General features: G+C 42.1%; 1 protein-coding gene across 14 annotated transcripts in view; it reads right to left on the minus strand.

Moving 5' to 3' along the window:
- ATXN7 (ataxin 7) overlaps positions 1–24,800 on the minus strand; it is a 141,502-nt gene that overhangs the window by 36,793 nt on the left and 79,909 nt on the right. For all 14 annotated transcript variants that reach the window (XM_053219128.1, XM_053219122.1, XM_053219123.1 and 11 more), the window contains one exon: positions 15,277–15,381. In XM_053219128.1, the coding sequence (XP_053075103.1) occupies positions 15,277–15,381 (105 nt within the window). The remainder of the gene's footprint in view (positions 1–15,276; positions 15,382–24,800) is intronic.

A 24,800-nucleotide genomic window follows, 5' to 3' on the forward strand; every position in this document is an offset into this window, starting at 1 on the left:
CCTGAGCCACCCCGGTGTCCCTCAGCAAACATCCTTAATGGCTACAAATACATATATTTTAATTTTACATATGGTTCACCCTTAAACAATGTTGGGGTTAGGGGCACTGACTGCCGCCCCCCCTACCAGGTGAAAAAATCTGTTAAATTTTTGACTCCCCAAAATCTTAACTACTAAAATTCTACAGTTGGTGAGAAGCCTTACCACTGACATAAAGCTACTTAATATTTTCAATGTTATATGTATTAAATACTGTATTCTTAAAATGAGCTAGAGAAAACATTATTTAGAAAGCCATAAGGAAAAGAAAAGTACATTTACGGTACTGTACTACATTTATTGAAAAAAATCTGTGGATAAATGGGTAAAATCTGCACAGCTCAAACCCATGTTGTTCAACAGTCAATTGCATGAACAAGAGAGAAACAATTTAAACTTAAATTTTTTTTTTTATAAAATTTTTTTTCAAAGTTTTTTATTTATTTTTGGGACAGAGAGAGACAGAGCATGAACGGGGGAGGGGCAGAGAGAGAGGGAGACACAGAATCGGAAACAGGCTCCAGGCTCCGAGCCATCAGCCCAGAGCCTGACGCGGGGCTCGAACTCACAGACCGTGAGATCGTGACCTGGCTGAAGTCGGACGCTTAACCGACTTCGCCACCCAGGCGCCCCTTAAACTTAAATTTTTAAGACCTATATCCAAAAAGGGATGACTGATAGTGTAAGCCAGGAAAATATAACTTTGTACAATAAGAATATATACAAATACACAAAAGCTGGTCTTTTTCAAACACACACATTCTTCTCTCTGAATGCCCTGAGTAAAATGGTTAAGCAAATGCTTAATTAAATACTACTTTGTTCTGCTTGGACAGCATTAGTACTATTTTCATTTTTTTCTTTTTCTTTTTTAAGTAGGCTTCACACCCAGCGTGGAGGCCAAAGTGGGATTTGAACTCACGACCCTGAGATCAAGAGTTAGATGCTTAATCGGCTGAGTCACCCAGGAGCTCTGCATGATTACTATTTCCTACAAACCATCTCCCAATATCCTATCCAAATGAAGCTTATTTGGTATTAAGTTTCCCAATGATGGCTCATGTTTAAATGTCTAGGTATGGGGACATGGTCACATTTCTTTTCTCTTATGAAAAAAAAAAAAAAAAACTGAAAGACTATAGACTAAAAAAAGCCTGAGACTAAAATACCATTTTAGTAGAATAATATCCATGCCTTACAGACTAAAAATTATAGGTATCGGAGGTGCTGCGGATGGCGTGCAGGCATCACATTTATTCTGGTGCACAAAGGAGTCCTGAACTGACAAAACTCTTCTGTGAATTAGTCTGCGCACAGCAAACACACACACCAGCAGCAGCCAGGGAGGGCCTTGAAGGCTTGGGTTCAGGGGGCAGCTAGCCCGCAGTCTCATCACTTCCAGTTGTGCGGCCTTGGCCAAGACACTTGTGTCCCTCAGGGTCGGTGTCCTCTCTGGGGACGTGCTAAGACTGCCTCCTCCTATTGGGCCGTGGGGAGGGGTCAGGAGGTGACATACGTGATACAGGGACTGGCACATCTTCAGTGCTCAATAAATGTTAGCTTTTATGATTGGAATCAAGGAGAAACTGGATGGTGGGCATCATGTGAAGGAACGGGAGAAAGAGATTGTTGCTACAGAAATTAGTGATGTCCCCAGCAAATCTTGGGATTTCCTAAATCAAATCCCTGAGAGGCCGGCAGGTGTCATCTGGTGTTCAGCACAGCAACCAACAAGTTGTTGGCAGCTGGTAAAGGCTGTGCTCCTGTCACTGGTGGTAGCCAGTTCTCCAGTTTACAGGAGCCACAAGTCTCCACTGACTTCACTTCAGTGTCTCAGCAGGCCGGGCCAGTTATAATTGGCCTTAATTGGCACTTACAGGAGCTTTAACATTCCTTACCTGCTGCCAAGGAACACTTGAAAGGGGGAGAAAGTATTTTCAAACTTGGAAATACCAAGCGATTCATTCAGCTGTGGGCTTGGAAGCCTGCTATCCAGAATCAGATTAGCTTCACCAAGAAATGTTGCTATGTTATTATCCAGTGCTCATTAGGTACTCACGCCGGATTAGGAGAGGTGGGAGATGAAGTTTAAATGGGGATAATTCACCTTGGGGGCTAATACCATGCAGCAGCCTTCCTCTGGCTGCCATCATGTGATCTTTCGGTGGACGGCTCTTCAGGGCTCCGCCACACTTCATCCGTGTATCCCTTTTCAACTGTTCAAATTGTTCAAAGGCAGGGAAATAAAGTAAGTATAACCTCATGGCCTGATTTACATAGGCTTTGTGTTAACCACAGTCTGACCTCAGTCCAGTCATTATCTGATACACAAAGTGAACACTGCTAGAAGGTGACCAATCATGCCAAATGCACGGAGGATAATGAGATCAGAAATAAAACAAACAGATTCTTAAAATCATCAGTCCTGCAATTAAATTCACCCCAAAATGTTATCTTCTAGGAGCCTATACATTTTGCAGAAAGGGATCTCAGCCTAGCTGACCTAGATTTCTCCCAAAGGTGAATTCCAAGCAGGATGAATAGAAATTTCCCACAGATGCCAGGAAAATGGCATTGATGTGATTGCTTAAATCAATGTATTTTTTTTAAATCATCACTTGTTTTGAAAGATCTCTTGAAGTCCTACTATCGTTACATATTACTCAAACTCAGAACATCCATGCTAACACTGATAGTAAAAAAGTTTGCACTTGTTTCAGAAACTTAGTGCAGAGTTAGATCACAATCAATTACATTTGTGTGTGTGTCTGAAACACTTTAAGACACTTTAGAAAAAGAAACTGAATTTCAGAAACTGAATACTCCTGGTGGTGATATTCTCAAGCACACCTAATAGATATAAAGGATGATAGCCTTTGGGGAAAACAATCTAGTAGCAGCTATTAACAATGCATAGAAGTACCCTTTCTGACCCAGGAATCCCTTCCTGAGACTAATCCCACAGAAACAAAACCACAAATTGGTGAGGACATATGTAGGAGGATGGTTACTGCTCTTTTGTTCATGGAGGCAAAAAGGAGGAAATAAGTGTATGTCCACAGAGGACTTCAATGAGGAAGCTACTGTACAGCCACAACTTAGAATAGTGAGGAACCATTAAAAAGGGGCGAATACTGTTATCCTGGCCTGTGAATAAATTCCCACGTGGTATTGCTGAGTAGAAAAGAAGCAGAAGTGTGCATCATAGAATCCATTTTCTGTAAAACTATGACCACAAGTCCTTACTAAGAAAGGATTAGATGGGCCTGCATAAAGTTATTAGCATGAGAAAAATACAGAAGCATGTATATACTAAGTTATGTACTAATAATGTACCAAGTTACATAGATGGTTTAACAGTAGACAGAAGACTATTACAGCTGGAAAAGGTGGGTAGGCAGAAAGCCAAGGAAATAAGAAAAAAGTAGGCTGAACTGAAAATAGCATATTTGAGATTAATATATTTGTCTATGTAAAAATACATGATGTTTATATATTTAATATATTCATGCATTATTCAAAAACTCCATAAGGAACAAATTTTTGTTCTTAAAAAATGCACTGTGAGAGGAAGAAAAATTTAGACAATGTGAAATTCTGCGATTACATCCAACAAGCATATTCTGATTAGGGCTCCCGTTTCATTTGTTTGGCTAAACAGACTGAGATTCAAGTAGCACAACTAAGCACAGTAAGGATCACGTAGAAAAAAGGCCAGTTAGTCACTCTGGTGAAACAATATTTTAACTTTCTTTTTCTTTTTTTTAATTTATTTTGAGAGAGACAGAGACAGCACGAGTGGGGGAGGGGCAGCAAGAGAGGGAGAGAGAGAATCCCAAGCAGGCTCTGCACTGCTACAGAGCCCGACGAGGGGCCGGAACCCACAAAGCCTTGAGATGATGACCTGAGCCAAAACCAAGAGCCGGATGCTTAACCGGCTGAGCCATCCTGGTGCCCCATCAATATTTTAACTTTCTAAAGCTCACTACAAATCTCCAGTATTACGAATTCTAACAATCTTTTAAAAACATCAAGCATAAGAAGCAATAAACAAATTTCATTCCAGAGTTTATTTTTGACTCTAGGAGATTCCAAATCAAGAGCTCTATCATGTGTGATCAGGGGCTTACTGACTGTATTTTAACTTTTAAAACTGAGATAGTTACCTTCCCTGATCTTTCTCTTTATTTTTTTTTTTAACATTTTTATTTATTTTTTGAGAGACAGAGACAGAGCACGAGCGGGGGAGGGACAGAGGAAGAGGGAGAGGGAGACACAGAATCTGAAGCAGGCTCCAGGCTCTGAGCGGTCAGCACAGAGCCCGAGGCAGAGCTCGAACCCACAAACCATGAGATCAGGACCTGAGCCCAAGTCGGATGCTTAACCGACTGAGCCACCCAGGCGCCCCTTTCTCTTTATTTTTAAACTTCAAAACACACAAGAGGAAAAGGTATAAAATTTCTTTGAAGTTCAGAGAACTGCTGCCTTGATAGCAAAACGCAGAAGTAAACCCAAAGACTGGGATTTCTATATATACAATGTGAAATGAGGACGGAAAGAGCTAAATTTAGCCACTGCTCCCTTGCCTCAAACCAGTTTGTTTTATGGGCTTGGACTAGCCCGTGCCTGGGAGGAAGTGTCCCAGCCAGGGACACCCAGCCAGGTGTTACAGCATCACGAAGTGATAAAAACTCCCTCTTCTGGTCACATGTAAGACCACAGTTAAACAGGGTGGAAAAAGCAGGTGTGTGTGTATCTTAACTACTAACCATACAAATTAAGTCTCATGAAATGACTCAGGATAAACATCTTTTAGCAAATATAACTAAAATGTGGCTTTATATCCTGACATATCAGCTTTAAAATCTGAAGCACAGCCAACCTAATGATTTCTATGTATAGTAGACAAGTCAAGAACAGCACGGGTAAATAGCCAATTTTTATTGATTGATTGATTGATGCTGCTAGAAACTCACATTTTCACTGTCTTATTCTGGTGACACAAATCAGATCTGTTGAAGTAGTTCATTAAATCACCATAATACTAACCTGGAGGGCAGCTCTGACCAGCCTCTGTGTGGAGAATCAATACAGTGAAATAACTGTCAGACATTCCCAAAGAATGTTCTTGAAAGCACTGCCCGTCCTAATGCAACACTGAAAAGCCACATGTCTATCAATAGAGAACTGGTGGCATTAGTCTAAATACACTAGCGAATGGAATAATAGGCAGTCTTTAAAAAGAAAGAAATAATGTAATAAGAATTAACATGAAAAAATAAGATTATTGGGTTAAAAAAGTAAATCTGTAACAAATCTAATGTGGTTGTGTCTGAGGAAAAACAAGAAACATGCAGCCACCTAAGTCTAGGAACTAGAAACCTTCCCAGGGTGTATGCCAGACTGCAGCCCTGAAAATATGGAGGAGCTTTATTCATTCTGATTTCATGTTTATCCTCCTCTTTCATACTTATTTTTTTTTTTACAAGGTAGGTTACTACCCTAGTAATGAAAACAAACCAAAATGCATGTGTTTTTGTTTTTTAATCAGTATGTTTTTGTTACCCAAATGAGAACTTGAGAACTCCCCTCCCAGGAAAGTGTACATATCCCCTTCTGTTTCCTGGCCCCTATGCCTAGGTAACTGTTCTATCAAAACAACAACACCACAAAAGGAAAATATATGACCCCAAAGCTTGGTATCTTTGCAATAATTATCTTCAACCCCTACAATATTTAGAAAATGCCTAAAGACTTGAATATAATACATCAAGGTTCTTCATTCAGGTCAGCACACCTCATTAAAAAAGAAAGAAAAAGAAAGCCCACGTACAAACTGAAAGAACAAGCCCCTGCTCCGTAAACTAGGTAAATTCATCCAGCCGCCTGAACCAAAATTGCCATGAGTCATCCGTCGTCCTGCTTCCCCCATGTTGCTAATCCCCAGACCATGGGCAGGCCCCACTGGCTTTCTACTTCCACAAAGACTGCAATTCCAGCCACAGCTTGAAGCCTTTGCCACAGTCTTAATCTGAGCTTTTCTTCCCGACCCAGCTCTCAACTGGACTAGGGCAGAACAGCCTAGCCTACCAACTGGGCTCCCTTCTTCCACTCCTGCCCGTGTCCCACAGAGCAACCATAAATCAGATCAAGTCACTTTCCTGCTCAAAACCCTCCAGCAACTTCGAATCACCTGCATTGTCCAATCCTGAGCCTCTGAGCCCAGGACGACCTGGCCCCAGTCCCCCCTTTATGGAACCTCAACCCAGACCCCTCATTTCCTGACACACTGCTTCTCCACCTCCTCACTGGTCTTCCTGTCATGCCCATCTCAGCATATCTACACCTGCTGTTTTCTCTGTGGTCAACAATGGTCCTCCACATCTTCAAATGGCTGGCTCTTCTTCTCAGTGAACTTCAATATCAACAACTCAGAGCAGCTTTCTTTGACTAGCCTTATCTAAAGGGTCTTGACCAGGGGCCATCATTCTCTCTCACATTATTCCCAGCATTTATCACCACATGAAGTAATCTTAGGTTACTTGATTTTGTCTCCACCCTCCCTAACCAGAATATAAGCTGCATGAGAGACACTGTTTTCTTCGTTCAGGGGGAGCAACGCCTACAACAGACATTAGGTAGTCAGTATTTGTTAAATGCATGAATAATATCACAGCCAACTTATTTATTTTTTTAAAGTAACTGGAAAGGCACAGTAATAAAGACAGAGATTTCATTAAGAGGAAAAATCAATACATTTTTGTAAGTATAAGTTTAAATGCTGCTCCTACAAATGGCATAAATACTACTACTTAAAGATACTACTTATTACATAACTGGGGGAAAAAGATAAAATTTATTACCTAGGGACAAACTGGTCCTTTATTTGATGCTACTGAAGTTATATGAAAAGATTAATTAGCACTATTTGGCTTGTGGCAAAGAAAAACTGAATTCACTGCATTTATTTTGTATCATGTTATTTTCTGTGACATGAAGTTTAGGTCACATGGTCAACTTCGAATTTCCACGGAGAGTTAAATTAACGTCTACCTTGACATCATTCACATTTTGATGTGCCTGCTCTGGTTAGCTCCCTTCCCTGACTCAGCTCTGACTGCAGGACAAAGGCCTGGCATATGTCTCCCAAGCAAAAGAGTCAAGTATTTTTGGCTCGGCAACAACTTTCAATCTTTATACTGACTACAGAAATAAATATGCCAACCAACTCTCTTTAAAGAAACTACAGAATGTTAGGGGCTGGAACAAAAAGAGGAGGCGCTTGGCTCTGGATAGCTACTATGGATTTAGGATTAAAAAAGTAGAAGAGGCCAAAGAGAAATCCAACAACTATGCTAAATCAATTATCTACCTACTACCATTATGTCTTCAAATTACTGAATGCTCTGAGGTAATGGGTTTATGATGCTGACCCAGCTACTCTACGCCACCTTTAAAGTTCTACCTGAGCTAGGACATCTGTCACTAATGATAGCTTTGTGACATGTGGAATTCATTACACCTTCCCTAGATTTTCTTTTAACTCTATACATCCTTATTACAAGCAAGAGAAATAGATAGGAGTAGCCAGAAAACCTGGCCTGGTACATTTTATCCATGTGAAAGAAATTTAATTTAGGAGTTTTACTTGTAAACTGGGAATAGAACTATCCACTCGATGGGCCTCAAAGAACAGGAAATGAGACAATACATGTAAAAAAATGCTTACTGAATCATCAAAGTGCTATTAAAAATCATCATTAATCTGTGGACTTTTAGGTGAATGGCAATCCTAAAAAGATTCACTATCACTAAAAATTTCAAAGTAGAAACAGGCCCAGATTATAAAAATGCAGTGACCAAATTTAGCTGGCACACTGGAGCGAACAGGGAAGCATTTTTTCTTCATACAAAAACAAAGTTACTCAACAGCCAAATAAAACAACTCATTGAAAATACCCGAAACGGTTACTTTCCATCAGATGGCAAAAGGGGAGGGGTGTTCTTTATTAAACAGCAAAACCTCTGCTTTGTGATGTAGATTCATTGAATTACGTGACAGCAATCACTGGTCACAACTATTTTAAGGGGTGTCAACAACGGGAATCAGCATTTATGCCAGAACCAGCCCATCAGATCTCACAGACTAAGACTCATTTTGCTCTTATACTAACATTCTTTGAAATCAATTAAATTAGCTCAAAAATGCAGGAGTCATTTCAACTTACTGATCTTCTGATGAAAATGACATTTTTGAAAAATATAATTTATGCTGGCATCTAAAAGAATCCAAACCACCTCAGTGCACTTCAAGGAACATTAAATCCAAGCAATGTGTGGGGCTGTTAATTTTGCAGGATCGTAATATCTGCAAGATCACCGCAGTGTTTCTGCTAGCTCTGCTTATACCAAGTTCTGAAAAACCCAGACTGATGATATGCCACCCACTCTCCCTGCCCCCACACCCATCTATGAACAGAGGTCTGGGACGGACAGATGTTTCACACTGAGGACCAGACTCACGTTCCACTCACAGTGACTGGCAGGGGTTCAGTACATTATCAATACATAAAAGACCAAGGGTATTTGTCCTCTGTGATCCTTCTGTAGATCAAAATGTGACTGGAGAATTCTGCTTCCTAGGCATGATAAATCCTACTGCTAGGGTTGGTTGGCCTCAGTGGACAGCTCCTTAAGCACCAGAGGAAATCAAATCCAATAGCTTTAGCTGGTGTCTCCTAAAACATGGAGCAGGTATCACTCCCCAACATTCACAACCTTAAAGCTCAAGTGACAACTTACTCCTTTCTCCGCATCTCTTTCAGTTCTTCTGATAACATCACAACTACTGTGTGGATAACACTTGCCTAAGCTGTGCTAGTCTTAGTCTCCCCTTCCACAAAGGGAGCAGGCCTCAGAGCTGGCACCGGCAAGAACGGTAACAAAGAATTTAATCATCTTTTCCCTGTATTTATTTTTACGCCTTGCATGTATGGCAAACAACACTAGTCTTCCTGTTGATGATCGTGGTAAGGTTTTGTTTGCAACGGACTGACTTTAAATAGAAATGGTTTGATTTAAAGAAAAATACTAAATGGAATTATGTAAGCGAATCATAAACACTGAACCCGGTTGATTAAAATCAAAGGAAGGTGGCAGAGGCACATGTGACTATGAGGCCTTGCTCAGGGACCGAGGGCTGAGCCAAAAGGTGAACACACGGGTCAACGTAACTAACCTGGGGCAAAATACTACAACAGCTGACAATGCAAGCAGGGTTTCAACTTATTACAGATTCTAACTGTGGCATCTGCCCAAGCCGAATGAACAGCACTCGTTTACTTCACCTAGGTAAGATCAGCTCATGTCTGCTTTACAAAAGACAGGTTGGGAGGAACCGAGGTATTCGTTGGAAGCAAACTCCAAGAGGAGCAGCAGAGAAGCCCAAGCACACAGCGTGTCACAATCACATGGGACGTTCTTCCAACACAGAACCCCAAAGGCACCCCAAAAGTCATCGGCTGATCCTATCTGTTCAGACCCACAGCCAATGGATGTAAACAGGACTACACATTTTATGCTATTCAGTAGCCAGCTTAGGACCAACACACTGATTATGGAGACTCCCGACTTGGTAAACAAGCTCAAAAGAAGGGTGCTTCTGGCCACAGGGAACATCACCATCTCAGCCCTCCTTCTTAGTTAGAGTTTTGGAGGCAATTAACAGGACGTTTCCAGCATGTAACACAAAGTTAAAAACCAGTTTTAAAAAACCAGGGGCCTCCTTTCATGCCATCCTTGCTAGACTCAACAAACTTTGGAGTGCCCGTCTGCGTCAGTCACTGTGCCAGGCACCAGGAATACACAGCCACAACTCCTGACAGGGGGGAGGGATCTGCCGTTATCCCAATGCACCCCAGCCAGCCTGTGGGTCAGACTCGGGTCTCAGGAGTGGTTTAGAATGCAGATTCCTAAGTCCTATCCCTGAGATTCCCATCTAGCTGGTCAGAATGGTTCTCAGGAAGCTGCCCTTTTAGAAAGCTCCCCTTTGATTTGGATGCACAGCAGGTTTGGGATCCAAGGATTCAAATTATACTTTTAAATCTGAAATTAACAGTAAGGAACATCTTGCTCTCAAAAATAATGAGTAACTTAAGAAAAATATGAAGTATCTTGGACTACTTCAAAACATTAAAACATCAAGAAAGTATATGGTATTACTACGCAGCTTCCAAGAAAGAAAGCAATGTATACTACGAAAGCAAACAGACCTGCAAGCAACTGGAAATGCCAAAATGACACTACCATCATTCACCATCACTGTTCACATGGAAATCCTGGTTAACCGTTAGCTCCAAAAAAGGCAGTTCGGCTAGCAAGAAAGTAGACTGTCTCTTACTACTATGGATAAATAAGCTTCTCACCAGTTCCCAAGAACATTACCACCAACAGGAACTGGTTTACAAGCCTTGTTGCTATTGTAGCTTTCTTCTCTCCCCTGGCAGCCATGCTCTTAAAGGAAATGCCTGTTTGATTTTGTAGCAACTGCTCACTTGTTCATACAAGTCACAGATGACTACTACTAACACCTTAATTCACAGAAGACTGCCCACACATTTTCATCAACTTCACTAAAAGATAAGAAAACAGAATCCCTCCATTGGCAGCTATGGATTCTTCCAAATACCTAATAAACAGACTACAATGGCCACAGGGAAGGATCTTGAATTTGAAAACTATTTTTGGTGTTAACACATAAGAATGGGCCTTTTAGAATTCTAACAAAAGACCACACGGGTTCCAAAAAACCCTTTTTCCTGTTACAACCCCTATGCCCAAAGATAGAAGACACTGGCCGCAGTGAAAATGCTTCCAGGTACTAGGGCACTGCCCACCTCTCCTTCTCTCCAGGTGAGTGGGGGTGTCAGTCCCAAACTACTCCAGGGTCATCACATGCTGCCTCCCTCAACTTCATGCAGTTGCTCCCAACCCTACACACCCACACAGGGCCAAACCTCCCGTTTATTCTCCATTAGCCTTCTCCCTGGTGCTGTCTCAGAACTCCTTCAACATTTCCCAGCTGAATCCCTCTCTCAGAACACTTGGGTCCCATCTTTTTGCCAGGGACTCTTCTCTCTTACAGTTTTAATATTTCCCTTGCCACTAGACGGACCAAGGTCCACCACCCAGTGGCTTTATCAGTCCCACCCCTTGCCTGTCCACATAAGACTTTTGAGTCTATGAACCTTGCATTCGTATTTTCTCATTTACATGTTTGAAATGACCACCCTTCCTTTCTCCTTCAACAAGTATCTTATCAAAAGATACTTGGTGTACTAGACACTGTTAGAGAAAAAGGGTAGAAATATGATTTTATGACACTCCTTCATGCCCTGTCCCCAATATACTGACATTTTAAAAAAATTTTTTTTAACATTTTATTTATTTTCGAGACTGAGAGAGACAGAGCGTGAGCAGGGGACAGGCAGGGCAGAGAGCGAGACACAGAATCCAAAGGAGGCTCCAGGCTCTGAGCTGTCAGCACGGAGCCCAACGCGGGGCTTGAACTCACAAACCATGAGATCACGACCTGAGCCGAAGTCAGATGCTTAACCGACTGAGCAACCCAGACGCCCCAATATACTGACGTTCATTTTTTTTTTTTTTATTTTTTTTTTTAACGTTTCTTTATTCTTGAGACAGAGACAGAGCATGAACGGGGGAGGGTCAGAGAGAAGGAGACACAGAATCTGAAACAGGCCCCAGGCTCCGAGCTGTCAGCCCAGAGCCCGACGCGGGGCTCAAACTCACAGACTGCGAGATCATGACCTGAGTCGAAGTCGGCCGCCCAACCGACTGAGCCACCCAGGCGCCCCTCAATATATTGACATTCTTAAAGAGAGAGTGAGATCAAGAATATCATCTCCAGGCAGGGCGCCTGGGTGGCTCAGTCGGTTAAGTGTCTGACTTCAGCTCAGGTCACAATCTCACAAGTCGTGGGTTCGAGCCCCACATTGGGCTCTGTGCCGACAGCTCGGAGCCTGGAGCCTGCTTCAGGTTCTGTCTCTCCCTCTTTCTGCCCCTCCCCCACACGCGTGCTCACTCGCTCACTCTCTCTCTCAAAAATAAACATTAAAAAAAGAAAAAGAGGGGCGCCTGGGTGGCTCAGTCGGTTAAGCGTCCGACTTCAGCTCAGGTCATGATCTCGTGGTCCGTGAGTTCGAGCCCCGCGTCGGGCTCTGTGTTGACCGCCCAGAGCCTGGAGCCTGTTTCGGATTCTGTGTCTCCCTCTCTCTCTGACCCTCCCCCATTCATGCTCTGTCTCTCTCTGTCTCAAAAATAAATAAACGTTAAAAAAAAAAATTTTTTTTTAAAAAGAAAAAAAAAAAAGAAAACAAAAAAGAAAATCATCTCCATAAGATGTGCTGGAACAACTGTGTGCAGTGCCTCTGGAAGAGGGGACCAAGAGGGACCCTTTCTAGCTAAGGAAGTCCTGGCAGAGGTAACACCTTTAAGTGGGCCTTGAGCCAAGCCAGCTGTTTTCATACTCCCATTTCCTCTCTCACTCCCTTTCAATCCACTTTGCCCACCAATCCTCCCTGGAAGATCATGAAGTCCCATCACTCTGGTGCTAGAAAAACCTGCAGCAGGTCTGCACTGAGGCCAGGGGTGTCTAATGGGTGGGCACTGGGGCTCTCTGAGCGCGTCCCAGCCTGTCTCTGCACACTGCTCACCCACACATGGCTCCATCAGCTCCGGCTAATGGAGACTCCTTGCAGTACATCCCAGACAGCGGGCAATCTCCTGCCTCTGCGCCTGCTCACATCACGGCTACTGCCAACCTGGGGCCACCAAGTATGGCCGTTCAGCGTACAGACTGTGAAGTTGTATGTGGCAGCCCTATCTATCCCCATCGAAACACTTCCCATTTTAGGGGATTATAGGTGATTTTTTAAAAACGATTTTCTGCATCTTCCACAACGGACATGTATCACACACCTAAAAACTGAGGAAAAACATTTGTGCACATGTGACAACAGATCCACTCTACTCTTCAGAATACCCTAACCAGAAGGCAATTTTCTCTAAGAAGCTGTCTCATTGAGAAGCAATCTGTGTTCCTCCTTATTCTTAAGACCTTGCACCGTTTTTTTTTACTTTAGACACAAACATTTCTAAATCCACAGCTGTACTTTTTATCTCTCTCTCGTACCTATTATGTGTCAGGCGCTGTATGAGGGGCTTTACCTATGTTGTTTCATTTAATCAATCCCGAGAACCTATGAGGTTGCTATTACCATTCCGACACTACAACAAAGGAAGCTGAGGTTGGAAAATCTGCACAAGGCAAAACAACCAACTTAGGCTTCTTCCAAGTTTACATTTTAATTTTTTTTTTAACGTTTATTCAGTTTTTGAGAGAAAGAGCCCGAGCAGGGGGAGGGGCAGAGAGAGAGGAAGACACAGAATCCGAAGCAGGCTCCAGGCTTCGAGCTGTCAGCACAGAGCCCGACGCGGGGCTCGAACTTACAAACCGTGAGGTCGTGACCTGAGCCAAAGTTGGACGCTCAACCGAGCCACCCAGGCGTCCCCCAAGTTTAAATTTAAATCCAGTCTAGTTTGGCTTCAAAATCCTTAACTCCAAAATATGTGGCAATTGACTAACTGCCTTTTCTAATACTAACCTCCACAAGTCTACATCAGGAAGATAATATCTTATTCATCTTTGTACTCACTCTAGTGCTCACCCCAGGGCTTCTACTCAGAATCAGAAATTCAAAAAAACCTTTGTATGATTACATAAAAAATTTATTCCTTGGAGGGAAAAATGGTGGGATGTGGATATGATGGTGTGACTCTTATAACAACGACTGTCCCAACAGCAAGCCATGTAGGTGCTAGCTTTAAAATGCCTTTCAATGCTGTGCTGTCTTCCCCAGCTCTATTTCCACACCTTAGTCTTAGTCTATTATCATGTCTTACCTTTGAACTATTTTCCCTGCTTCTCCCCTTCTACAATTTATTCACACCAAATTAACCAGTGTGGTGGGCCTGTGTTGCGTCCTTACACAGGAAAGCCCTAGAGTGCCCCCCAAGGGTCTTCTGACTCTGGCCTCCAAGGCTGTGCACGATCAGGGTCCCTGCCCACAAGGGCAAACTTCTCTAGTGTGTACTTACCTTCACTGACCTCCCTCCACCTACAGTGAGCTTCTTTCAGTCTGTACCTCAGCTCGTCCCTCTGTATAAGAATGCTTTAATTCCCAAATGCCACGCTGGTGGCTCTGTCCCATCACTTAAAGCTCAAGTCACCAGGGTCACCTCCCCAGAAGCTTTACTTAAACACTATCTACAGGGGATCTCATTATTATTATTATTATTATTATTGTGTCTCAAGCTCATATCTCCAGTAATAAGGACAATGAGGAAACAACTTAAAGTTATTTAAAAAGTATGTCTAGCTAATTTTGCTGGTCTCATAAGCTAAATTATAAACCCCATGGACGTAAGAATCTTATTATACATCAAAGTGCCTGAAACAAGGTGGTCATTCAAATACTTCTGAGCTGCTATTGAATCCAACTGGGTAAAAAACTACATCTTCTCATTAAATTTTTTTCTACTGTAAGCACTTTAGGTGGCATTATGACAAAGCAAAACCATCTTATCTGGATTGTTCCATGATTAAACACCCAGACAGCAGGCATGGAGTCTTGAAGCCCAGGGATGGCTCAGGGGTTCATGAAATCCCTCAAGTCGCAATGCTTCATTTCATTCTAAGTACGTGTGCATTTTAATGGATAAGATGTGATAGCTTCCTCACATTCACAGATTAGAACACGATGTCACGCTGTATTTAGAATTATTGAACTTGGAAGTTTCAAAATCACATTTCATTTTAAAAAGGCATGTATCCATACTATGTATATATATATCAAATTTTACCAGCCAGTGAATTCACAACCATGAGGTGAGGTCTAGAAGGAAATAAACCTTTCACTATACGGACTCAATATTTCAAAAGAGTTTTCATAAAATACATTATTCCTTGTCCAATTTCAATAAAATTCAGAAAATACCCAACATCTGAGAGACATTAACCCATTCGATGAATTAGAAAGCCTACTTCTTGACAGAGGGAGGGATATTATACTGTATCCATGCTGTCACTGGCCTTCAGCTTAATCCTGCTTTACCTTTTACCCTCTCGTAATGATTTTTAAATGGTTAAGCACTTACCATAATGTGATTGAAATGCCTGCGGTTTGACAACCTGATTACAGTCGTTACACACCACCAAGTAGAAATCATCGTGGGCTGGACAGAGACCAAATATTGGCATGTCTGCAACAAAGAAGAGAGCATCACTCACTCATCTGGTTCTGATTAATAGGAATCCATTTGGGGCAGCAGTACATTCTAAAGGAGCTGCCTTAAGATGAAGTGTAGCAGTACAAGCGTTACTGCAGTAACATTTAAAAATACCTGATGTGGCACCGTGACTATTAAGAGAGAAATCAAATCAGACTTACAGAAACACTGTCCAGAGAGCTCAAATAAAAGGCACCAAAAATCATCAGTCTGAGGCGAAAGAGACAAATCTACTAAAATGCAAACAATTAATACATTCATAAAATAAAGCAACTTTACATGAACTCGACCAAGGATTATGGGGAAGAATCTGCAACCACATAAAATGCTTAACGATTCACAAAGCTCTATCATCTAATGGTTTTATTTGTTTAACTACGCATTCTATTCCAGCCATCTGGTCTCTGAGTTCCATGGAACAGTTAAGAAAGGAAGCAGAGGCTTCACTGAAGAGTAAAACTGCTGGTTTGGTCAGAGTATAATACAAAGAAAATTATTTTTATACTCTTTTTTCAGGTCACAAGAACCTCTAGTCCTTTCACTTACATACTGATGCTCCTGGACACATGGAACTTGTGTACAAACACAGCATTTCATATGTTAATCTCAGTTCATTTACTAGAATAAGGCAAGATACAAGTTGGATTTTTTTTTTCACAGTTAAGTACTTAATTAAAACACAAACGTGAAACTAAACTATCTGCATAAACACAAAAACTGAAAGTGACTTGATATCTGGTAATTTATATATGTGTGTGTGTGTGTGTATGTACATACACATATATACACGTATATACACCTATACATACATACACATACCTATATGTACATATACACGCATATACATATATACACATATATACATATATACATATTTTTTAGTTATTTTTGACAGAGAGCGAGCGAGCGAGCACGCAAGTAGGGGAGAGGCAGAGAGACAATCCCAAGCAGGTTCCACACTATCAGTACAGAGCCCGATGCAGGGCTCAAACTCGAGAACCATGAGATCATGGCCTGAGCAGAAGTCAGATGCTTAACTGACTGAGCCACCCAGGTGCCCCAGACATCTGGTAATACATGGCTAACTGAAGTGTCATAACCATGAATCGTTACTTATTAACAACAATCTAGGTAGGGATAGCGCTAACATTTCAGATCGAGAATCTAATCTCTTAAATATTTCAAAATTGGCAATTTTAGGGGTGCCTGGCTGGCTCAGTCAGTAGAACGTGAGCCTCTTGATCTCAGAGTTGTGAGTTTGAGCCCCATGTTGGCCAAAGAGATTACTTAAAAGAAGACAACTGGTGATTTTAAACAGGTTTTTTACACTATTTAGAATATTTGCAATGAATGGATTAATTAGCACATTTCAAAATTAGGCAAATAGTTTAGGAGACCAAATACCAAGTTTAAAGGGGGGAAAAAGATCCATTATCTAATTAGCATCTGTTTTCCTTCCTGTAAGATTGAACTTCACACTTCCTCCAGCTTGGGTGATCTTGGTAGCTTTACAGGAAAATGCCCTGAGGAGATGTAAAAGTGATCATAGTCTCACAAGTATCAAATTACTGACCTAATATCTACGTAAGGATATAGCTCAGATTTTCTTAAGACAGTTTCTATTACACTAAACTGCACAGACAGCTATAAATCTGAAATATACCAGGGACCAACAAGATTCTGGGATGCGGTGGCAGCACTGAGCAGTTTCTAGGTGCTATTATCTCATTCTTTTCTCACAACTGTCTAGGTAGATACCACTACAACCCCACTCTAAAAAACGAGGAAACTGATTCACAGGGAGATGAAGTACTTCGTCTACGTCAATAGCTGGGATTCCATTCTGACTCATAACAATGGCTTGGATTTAGTCCCTTGAAGATCAGAGGAACATGATTTCTAGAAATTCCTTCCAGTTTCCACCTCCAATAAGTTGGAATGTCAGAGCTGAACACCTTTGATAGACTGATAATGTAAGAAGCTTCTAGTAGACTACTGACTTCTGTGACTAAGCTTAATAATTTAATGAAAAATAAAAACCAAACAATGTGCTATTTTCCTTGAAAGCATGCCCACATTGAGTTAAAAATAGTACATGTGGGAGAAAAGGAAAGGTTATATCCATGCAATGGTCAACATATAATAAGCCATTTTCCATGGCTACAATTTCTTGACATGACATTTCATTTAAAAATAAAATTATGTATTTTAAGTACTTTCCTTAAGTTCCATGTACCCCTGTGCTACATGCCTCCAATACAGGACAAATTAAAGAAAATCTGAATTACAGAACTAATATGGCATTCATAATTTATAGTGTGAAATGTCTATAAATATCAAATCAACAGTTTCATTAATGAAATTCGCTCATTTAGTTTTATTAATTAAAACAGTAGTTAAAACAGCATTAAGTCAAATGGTCTCAGTTTAGAGTTAGGCCTCTGCGTGCTGGTTTGTGTGGCTTCCCACAGCACTCAATGTCAAGCAATGCTGTTTCAAATATATCACTTTGCCAGATACCAGATACTTCTGGGGACTAGCCCCCCTACCCTTTATAAATAAAGCCATTTTTACAAATTAAAACCTGTGCCAATCTTTTCAAGTAGTAACAATTCAACTGGCCACAATAGTGTTTATATAGGAAACTGTTTTTACTCTGATTCCTTTGATCCTGTTGTGAGACTTGGAAACACTAGTAAAATTAAGAAGGCAGGGGTCATTCTGTAAGGGACCAGGAATCTGTACTTGTGTAAAAACTTTAATTTCCTCAATAACTTAAGATCATTTGCAATCGGTGATGACAGTAATCATGATCAACAGTTGGCCTTTACTGAGAGACTGCTATTTGACAAGCCCTGGCACATGTAAGCACTTATTACATGGTTTATCCTACAATATAATCCTCACTTTACTGAAGGCGATATCAACTTGTCTATTGTCACCCAGCAAAAAAGCGCAAGCAGGACTCAAACTCAAGTGTACTCTCTCTGTGAGCTCAGAATATCTCACCAGCTACCTCATCACACTCCCTAAAATTTGCACTCGTGTGTGCACGTGTGCCATGAGCGCATGCACACACATGCACACATAATCCCCATGGAAAGAAACATGGCATACTTAAATCCAGTTCATGCTACCCTAAGAAATCAAATTCCTGTTACGAAAATCTAAAGCAACTTTAATTTTAGCTTTCTAAATTCTTTACTTTCAGATATCCATATTTGGAAAGTAAGCCAGAAGACACAAAATAATTTAAATAAAATGTCTCCAGGAGTTAAAAAAAAAAAAAAAAAAAGGAGTTCTATATCCCTTTTCTGCACTGGAACATTCCAGAGGCCTTAGCAACAGGAACAGAATGTGGAATGTTGTGGCAACAGAGAAAATGAAATAGTTTTTGTGAGAGACAGTATGTATGTTTCTGAATTTTTTTAAAGCATAAATTTATAATGAGCCCATCTACAAATTAACATATAAAACTTGCCCAAATGCAGAAAGGTAAAAGATTGATTTATATCAAAATATGAAAAAGAATTGATAAGCTACTATCAACTACTTAGCTACTATTGAGTTGTTTTGTTTTTTTTTTAAGTTTCTTTATCTTTATATTGAGAGAGAGAGAGAGAGAGAGAGAGAAAGAGAGAGAGAACAGAGGAGGAGGAGAGAGGAACACAAGAGAGAACCCCAAGCAGGCTCTTCACTGTCAACGCGGAGCCCGACACAGGACTCGAACCCATGGACTGTGAAATCATGATCTGAGCCAAAATCAAGAGCTGAATGTTCAACTAACTACACCACCCGGCTGCCCCACCACTGAGTTTTTTTTTAAGTTTGTAAAATACACTGCAAACATACAACTTATACCATTATATACTTCAAAATAACGTAGTTTTAAAATCATACCTGGCTCCATGGACTCTGACTAGTTTGAAAGAATAGATTTTTTGTGTGTAGGCCCTAAATCTTTCTCAGGATTCAGATCACTCCAATCTTCCAATTAGCACGTAGACCAATACCCACATCTAGGCCATCATGTACTTTGGAGACCCCAGGCCAGCATACTAGGAAGGACTGGGTTTAAGTACATGGACACATGGGCACGTGTGCAGATCTTCACAGGCAAATGTAGAATGAAGGCTCTCTGCCTGAAACCAGACCCTAAACAGGAGGGAATGTGTTCAGTTATTTTCCTGCTACTCTCCCCGTTTTGAGGACTGAGTCCAACAGCAGAACTCGTGTACTGTATCAAAGTGTTTCACCTTCACAGTACCCTGGGTGTCTCCCTTCTCCCATGCTCCCCAACTTCTACATACCAATGACTTCCACATTTCCATCTCTAGCCCAGATGGCTCCTGAGCTCTGTCTAGACTCATATATCCAACTGCTACTAGACGCCGCCATCTGGATGGCTTATACACATCTCAAATGGAATAAGCATGGTCAAGAGAACTCCACTTTCCACCCTGCCCTTTTCCCACCCCCAAAATCTTCTCTCTCTTCGGTAAATGACATCATTTATCTCCTTGAGTGCTCCAACTGAAAACCCAGATGTCATCTCTGACTCCTCCTTTCCTCATCACATCCAGGCCACCAGCCTGTCTGGTTGGCTCTATTCTAAAACCTCCATCCACTTCCCTCCATTATCTAAGACCACTGCTACAGAGCCTACCACCAGCACCTTTCTGACAGACTGTGGAAAAAGTCTTATCTACTAGGTGGTCTACAGTCACTTCCACACGGCTGCCAAAGCGGTTCTGTGAGGTCCTCCAACAGATCACATCACTACATTAGCATGTCTCCAGGGGCCTCCCACTCCTTTAGAAATAAAATCTCAGCCCTTACCACAGCCTCCAGGGCCCTGCCGGATGTTCCTCCACTTCCCTCTCACTTTCTGTTCCCTTATTCCCTCCTTGCTCCTCTCTCCTTGGCTCACTCTGCTTCGAGCACACTGTCTTCCCTTTTCTCCTTAGACCCAGAAAGCTATTCTCAGCTAGGTTCTGCCCTTCGTCTTCATAAGATGCCTAGTACATTCATTCACACACCAGCAGGTCTGGCTCAAAGCTCTTCTCTTCAAAGGGCTTCCCCTTCCCCAATTAGTTACGCCCTATCACAGGTATTGTATGTAAGCAGAGTGGCAAACACAGAACACTACTCCCTATCATTCTGGGCAAGTTCTATAACCTCTTTGAACTTCAGTTCCTTCTTGTGTCATACATATGGTAATGATAAACAGTACCTAATTCACTGGTCACTAGGCACTTCACAGGGTTGGAAGATTAAGAGAACATAGGGAAAACCCTAGAATGCCACAGAAAGTGCTCACACAACAACCTCCGCCCATGCCTGTGAGACAGCGGTCATGCACCCACACTATTGCTCAGGAAACTAAGACACACAGACATTAAGACTTTACAAGCTACTAAGTGGCAGAGTTCACATTTGTTTTGGTTTTCGTTTGTGTGTTTAAGGAGGCTTCACACCCAATGCAGAGTCCAACCTGGGGCTTGAACTCACGACCCTGAGATGGAGACCTGAGCTGAGATCAAGAATGGTTTGTTTAACCAACTGAGCCACCCAGGTGCCCCGAACCAGCTCTGCAGGGCTCACAAACCCAGGAAACTCCCAACATTCTTCTAGAAACACTGCCTAAATCTGCCTCCTCCATGCCACCCTACTGCCCCTGCCCCTGGTAGTGGCCCCCACACACCAGGACAGACTTCCTACCAAACCCAGCGTTTCTTCCCTTTTCAGCCTCCTCCACCCTACTGCCAAAGTCACAGGCCTATAAAGAAATAACACCACTCCTCTCCTTGAAGACCTCTGCTGGCTCCAAAGCAGGGCTCAGATCCCTGACCCACCTCTTTGCAAGCAAGGCCCCTATCACTCTGGTTTTCCCATCTCTCTGGTGTGAGTCAACCTGCTCCAGTCTCAAGACTGCTTGGCCTTCTCAGAGCCTGCCTTATACTCCCACAATCCTAACTTTTGGCCAGAACAGTTCTGGTAGCCTGGAAAACTTTCCCCTCTTCTTCCTGGAACTCCCACCTTTTTATAAGAACCCGTTCCACCGCTCTCTCTGCTGTGCTCTTCCTCATACCATTCATTTTCCCATCGCAGTCCTTCACTCACTGATTGATGAATGGTCATTTATAGGCAGACGCCTCTGTAGTCCTGCCTGACAGTTGACCCCTTGCCTTCCCTAGCACAGATCCTGAGAAGCAAGCTCTCGCTGTGTGTTTGTGAAGTCATGACTGGCACTTGGAACTCTTCTGCAGCTTCCAGTTGCTCTTAGAATAAAAACTGGCCCATGCGGCCTTGAACAGCCTTGACCCATGTCTCTCCCTACTGGCTGTTTGTTTGCATCTGGCCCTTCTGGCCTTTCTTTTGTTCCTGGAGCACATCATGCTCTCCTGTCACAGCACCCAGGCACTTGCTATTCTGTCTGCCTGCAATCACCACCTTCTCCACACCTTTACCTGCCTTATTGTTTTATGACGTTCAGTCTTGGCCTCAATGTCACTTTCTTGGAGACTTGGTTAGACAGGCCCTGTTTGTTACATGTTCCCAGAGCACTGACTTAGTTACTAGCCTTGCCACAATGTACCATGCCCAATTTATAACAATCCATCTAGTTGTGTGAACCTCAATTTCCTCCCACTAGAAAAAGTTCTGTATTTATCCAGCTTCCTGCTCTAGCGACAGTGCCTGACAATGTCTAACCTGACCGACAGGAAGCAGCAAATAAATATGTGTTATATATCACTTGATGAATAATAAGTAAAGTATTAAAATCCCTGTGGTACCATCATAAGTCAAGGTTATAATTGTGCCTTGTGTCATTTAATGACATAGAGTCATCCACTAGAATTGGGTGATACATTTAGTGATACAAACATTGAAGGGTGAGAACAGTTCCCTTGAACACATGATCAATCCCATTCCTGGAGGCCGTTTCTGGCAAAAAACTCATGTTTCAGGGCCTGATTCTCATCAGCAAATTCTCTTTCGCTAGTAGTGCAGTGCAGTAACAAAGAGCAGTTGTGGAGTCAGAGTACCTGGGTTCAAGTCCCTATTCTTCCTCTTACTAGCTAGGTGATCACGGTTAAATTATTTGATGTCTTTGAACTTCACTTTCCTCCTCTGTGAAATATATTTCAGTGTTATTTTGAGGATTAAATGAACTAATCCATGGGGAGCACTCAGTGCTGAGCATGTAGTAAATACTCAATACCTGTGAGCAAAAGAAACAAAAACACAAAATATATACACACCAGAAATGTCTGCAAGGGCCCAGCTCTCACTAATTAAACTCAAAGAAGACTGCCATACACACAATAGTGACTATTTTACAATGTGAGCTAAACTCTCAAGCGGTCTCGTGCTCCTACTGCTGGTCACACACTCCTTCCTGTAAACAATGAAAGGGAAGGGGGGTGCAGCAGAGGAGGCTTGCTGGCACCCCTCTCACTGTAGAGGGTCAAAGGCTAGGCTTCGGAGTTTAGGCTTTACCCTGCAACACAGGGAGAATCCAGTAAGCGAGAAGCCACATGATACAAAAGGCCACTCTGGCAGGAGTATGGATCAACTTAGGTAATAGGGGGCAGGGAGCAGCACAGATTTGAGGACAGTGGTCCCTAAGGGCTGATGAAAAAGTCACAGTGAGACACGAAGTGCCTTTGCGATGAAAATGGGGGAAACCCGACTGAAGACAAGCTCTGGAGGAACTTGACAGGTCAAGACCCAGGAGACTGTAGGTGGAGGGTGAGGCCAAGGGAGGAAGCCAAAGATGGAAAAACTCTGTAAAGGCAAGAGAGCCTAGTGGTTAAAAGCACAACCTCTGAAACTAGACTGGCTGCATTCAGATCCCATTTTTGCCACCTACTAGCCTTTATTCAGTATCCTCGTCTATAAATGGGTAAAGTGACTGTACCTACCTCATAAGTTGTTGAAGGAACTAATGAATATAAAATGCTTAGAACAGTGCAAAGTCCTTTAAAATGTGAGCCTTTTTTTTTTTTTTAAATCATCTTCCCTATCATGGTTGTCTGGTCTTTGATCTAAACAGTAGCTATATTCCCTTCTACCCATGCCAAGCCCCAATGCCCACCCCCCACCCCAAGAAGAAATAACCAGTGATGTTTTTAAGTCAAACTTCACCTAGTCTAACTTAACCCCTTAGTGGTTCTCCAATGTAGTCAGAATGAAAAACAATGTTTAGAAGGCCCTGCCTGACCTCTGCAACCTCAAGACATGGCACTCACCCCCTAATTTCCATTCCAGAATTCTAGTCTCCTTGAAAATTACCAACATGCCAATCACTTTCCCACCTCAGGACCCTTGCTAATTCTGGTTCCTCTGTATGGAATGCTCTGCCAGGCTGGCTCCAGGTCTCAGCTTATATTCCAAGAAAAGGACCTTTCCTGACCACCCCATTTAAAGATAGAGAAGATAAAAGATAAAGATAGAGATAGCAGACCCCCATCTCTTCAGCTAATTCCCTTTCTTCACTCATTAGTTATTTGTGTTTTGGCTCCGTCCCTAAGATGTAAGCTCCATGAGGGTGGGTGCACAATGCCCAACACACAGTAGGTTCTCAAAAAAAGAATCTGAGGAAGGCCTGCCTCTGCATCAGACTTCCTGAGTTCAAATCCCAATGCCATCATCACTCACCAGGAGTATGACCTTGGGCAAGTTCCCTTCGGTATTCTCATCCATAAAACGAGGTGATGCTAGCAGTTACCTTAATGGGTACTTACGAGGACAAAGTAATTTACTATACGTAAAGATCTTAGAACTGTGTCTGACATGTAAAAGGTCTGCCGTACCTATTATGATTATAATTATTTCTACTTTTACTGTCAATGAGTTACACTGACAATCCCCCAATTTCTCCCATCTATAGCCAGCACTTCTTACAACAGTATGTATTAAGTACTTACTGTGTGTGAAGTATCCTGGCAAATACTCTCTATACACCATTCATTCATTCATGTATTGGATCCTTACTATGCCTAGCCACTATTCTGAGCACTGGGTATCTATCAGTGAACAAAAATCACAACAAGAAACTCTAAGAGGTATTAACACATAAAACAAAAATAGTAAAACTTTACAATTACTAAATAAATCCTAAGTTTCAGGTAGAGTGTCTAAAGCATTAAGTCATCTGATCTTCATAATACTACCTGCACATTTCAAGGTCACCATCCCCACACTTCACAGAAAAAGCAAGAGATGCACCAAGGAGGTTACCTGCTCTAAGTGACAGAGCCAGTAGGTGGTGGACCTGGGATCTGAAGGTTGAAGGTAGGCTTTCAAAAGTACAAGTTCTCCACTTCAGTGCACAAGCCTCTCCACTGCTCTGTGCCTTCCCTGCCTCTCTCAGGACATCTCTGCTC

The sequence above is a fragment of the Acinonyx jubatus genome, chromosome A2, assembly GCF_027475565.1.
Source record: "Acinonyx jubatus isolate Ajub_Pintada_27869175 chromosome A2, VMU_Ajub_asm_v1.0, whole genome shotgun sequence".
NCBI lineage: Eukaryota > Metazoa > Chordata > Mammalia > Carnivora > Felidae > Acinonyx > Acinonyx jubatus.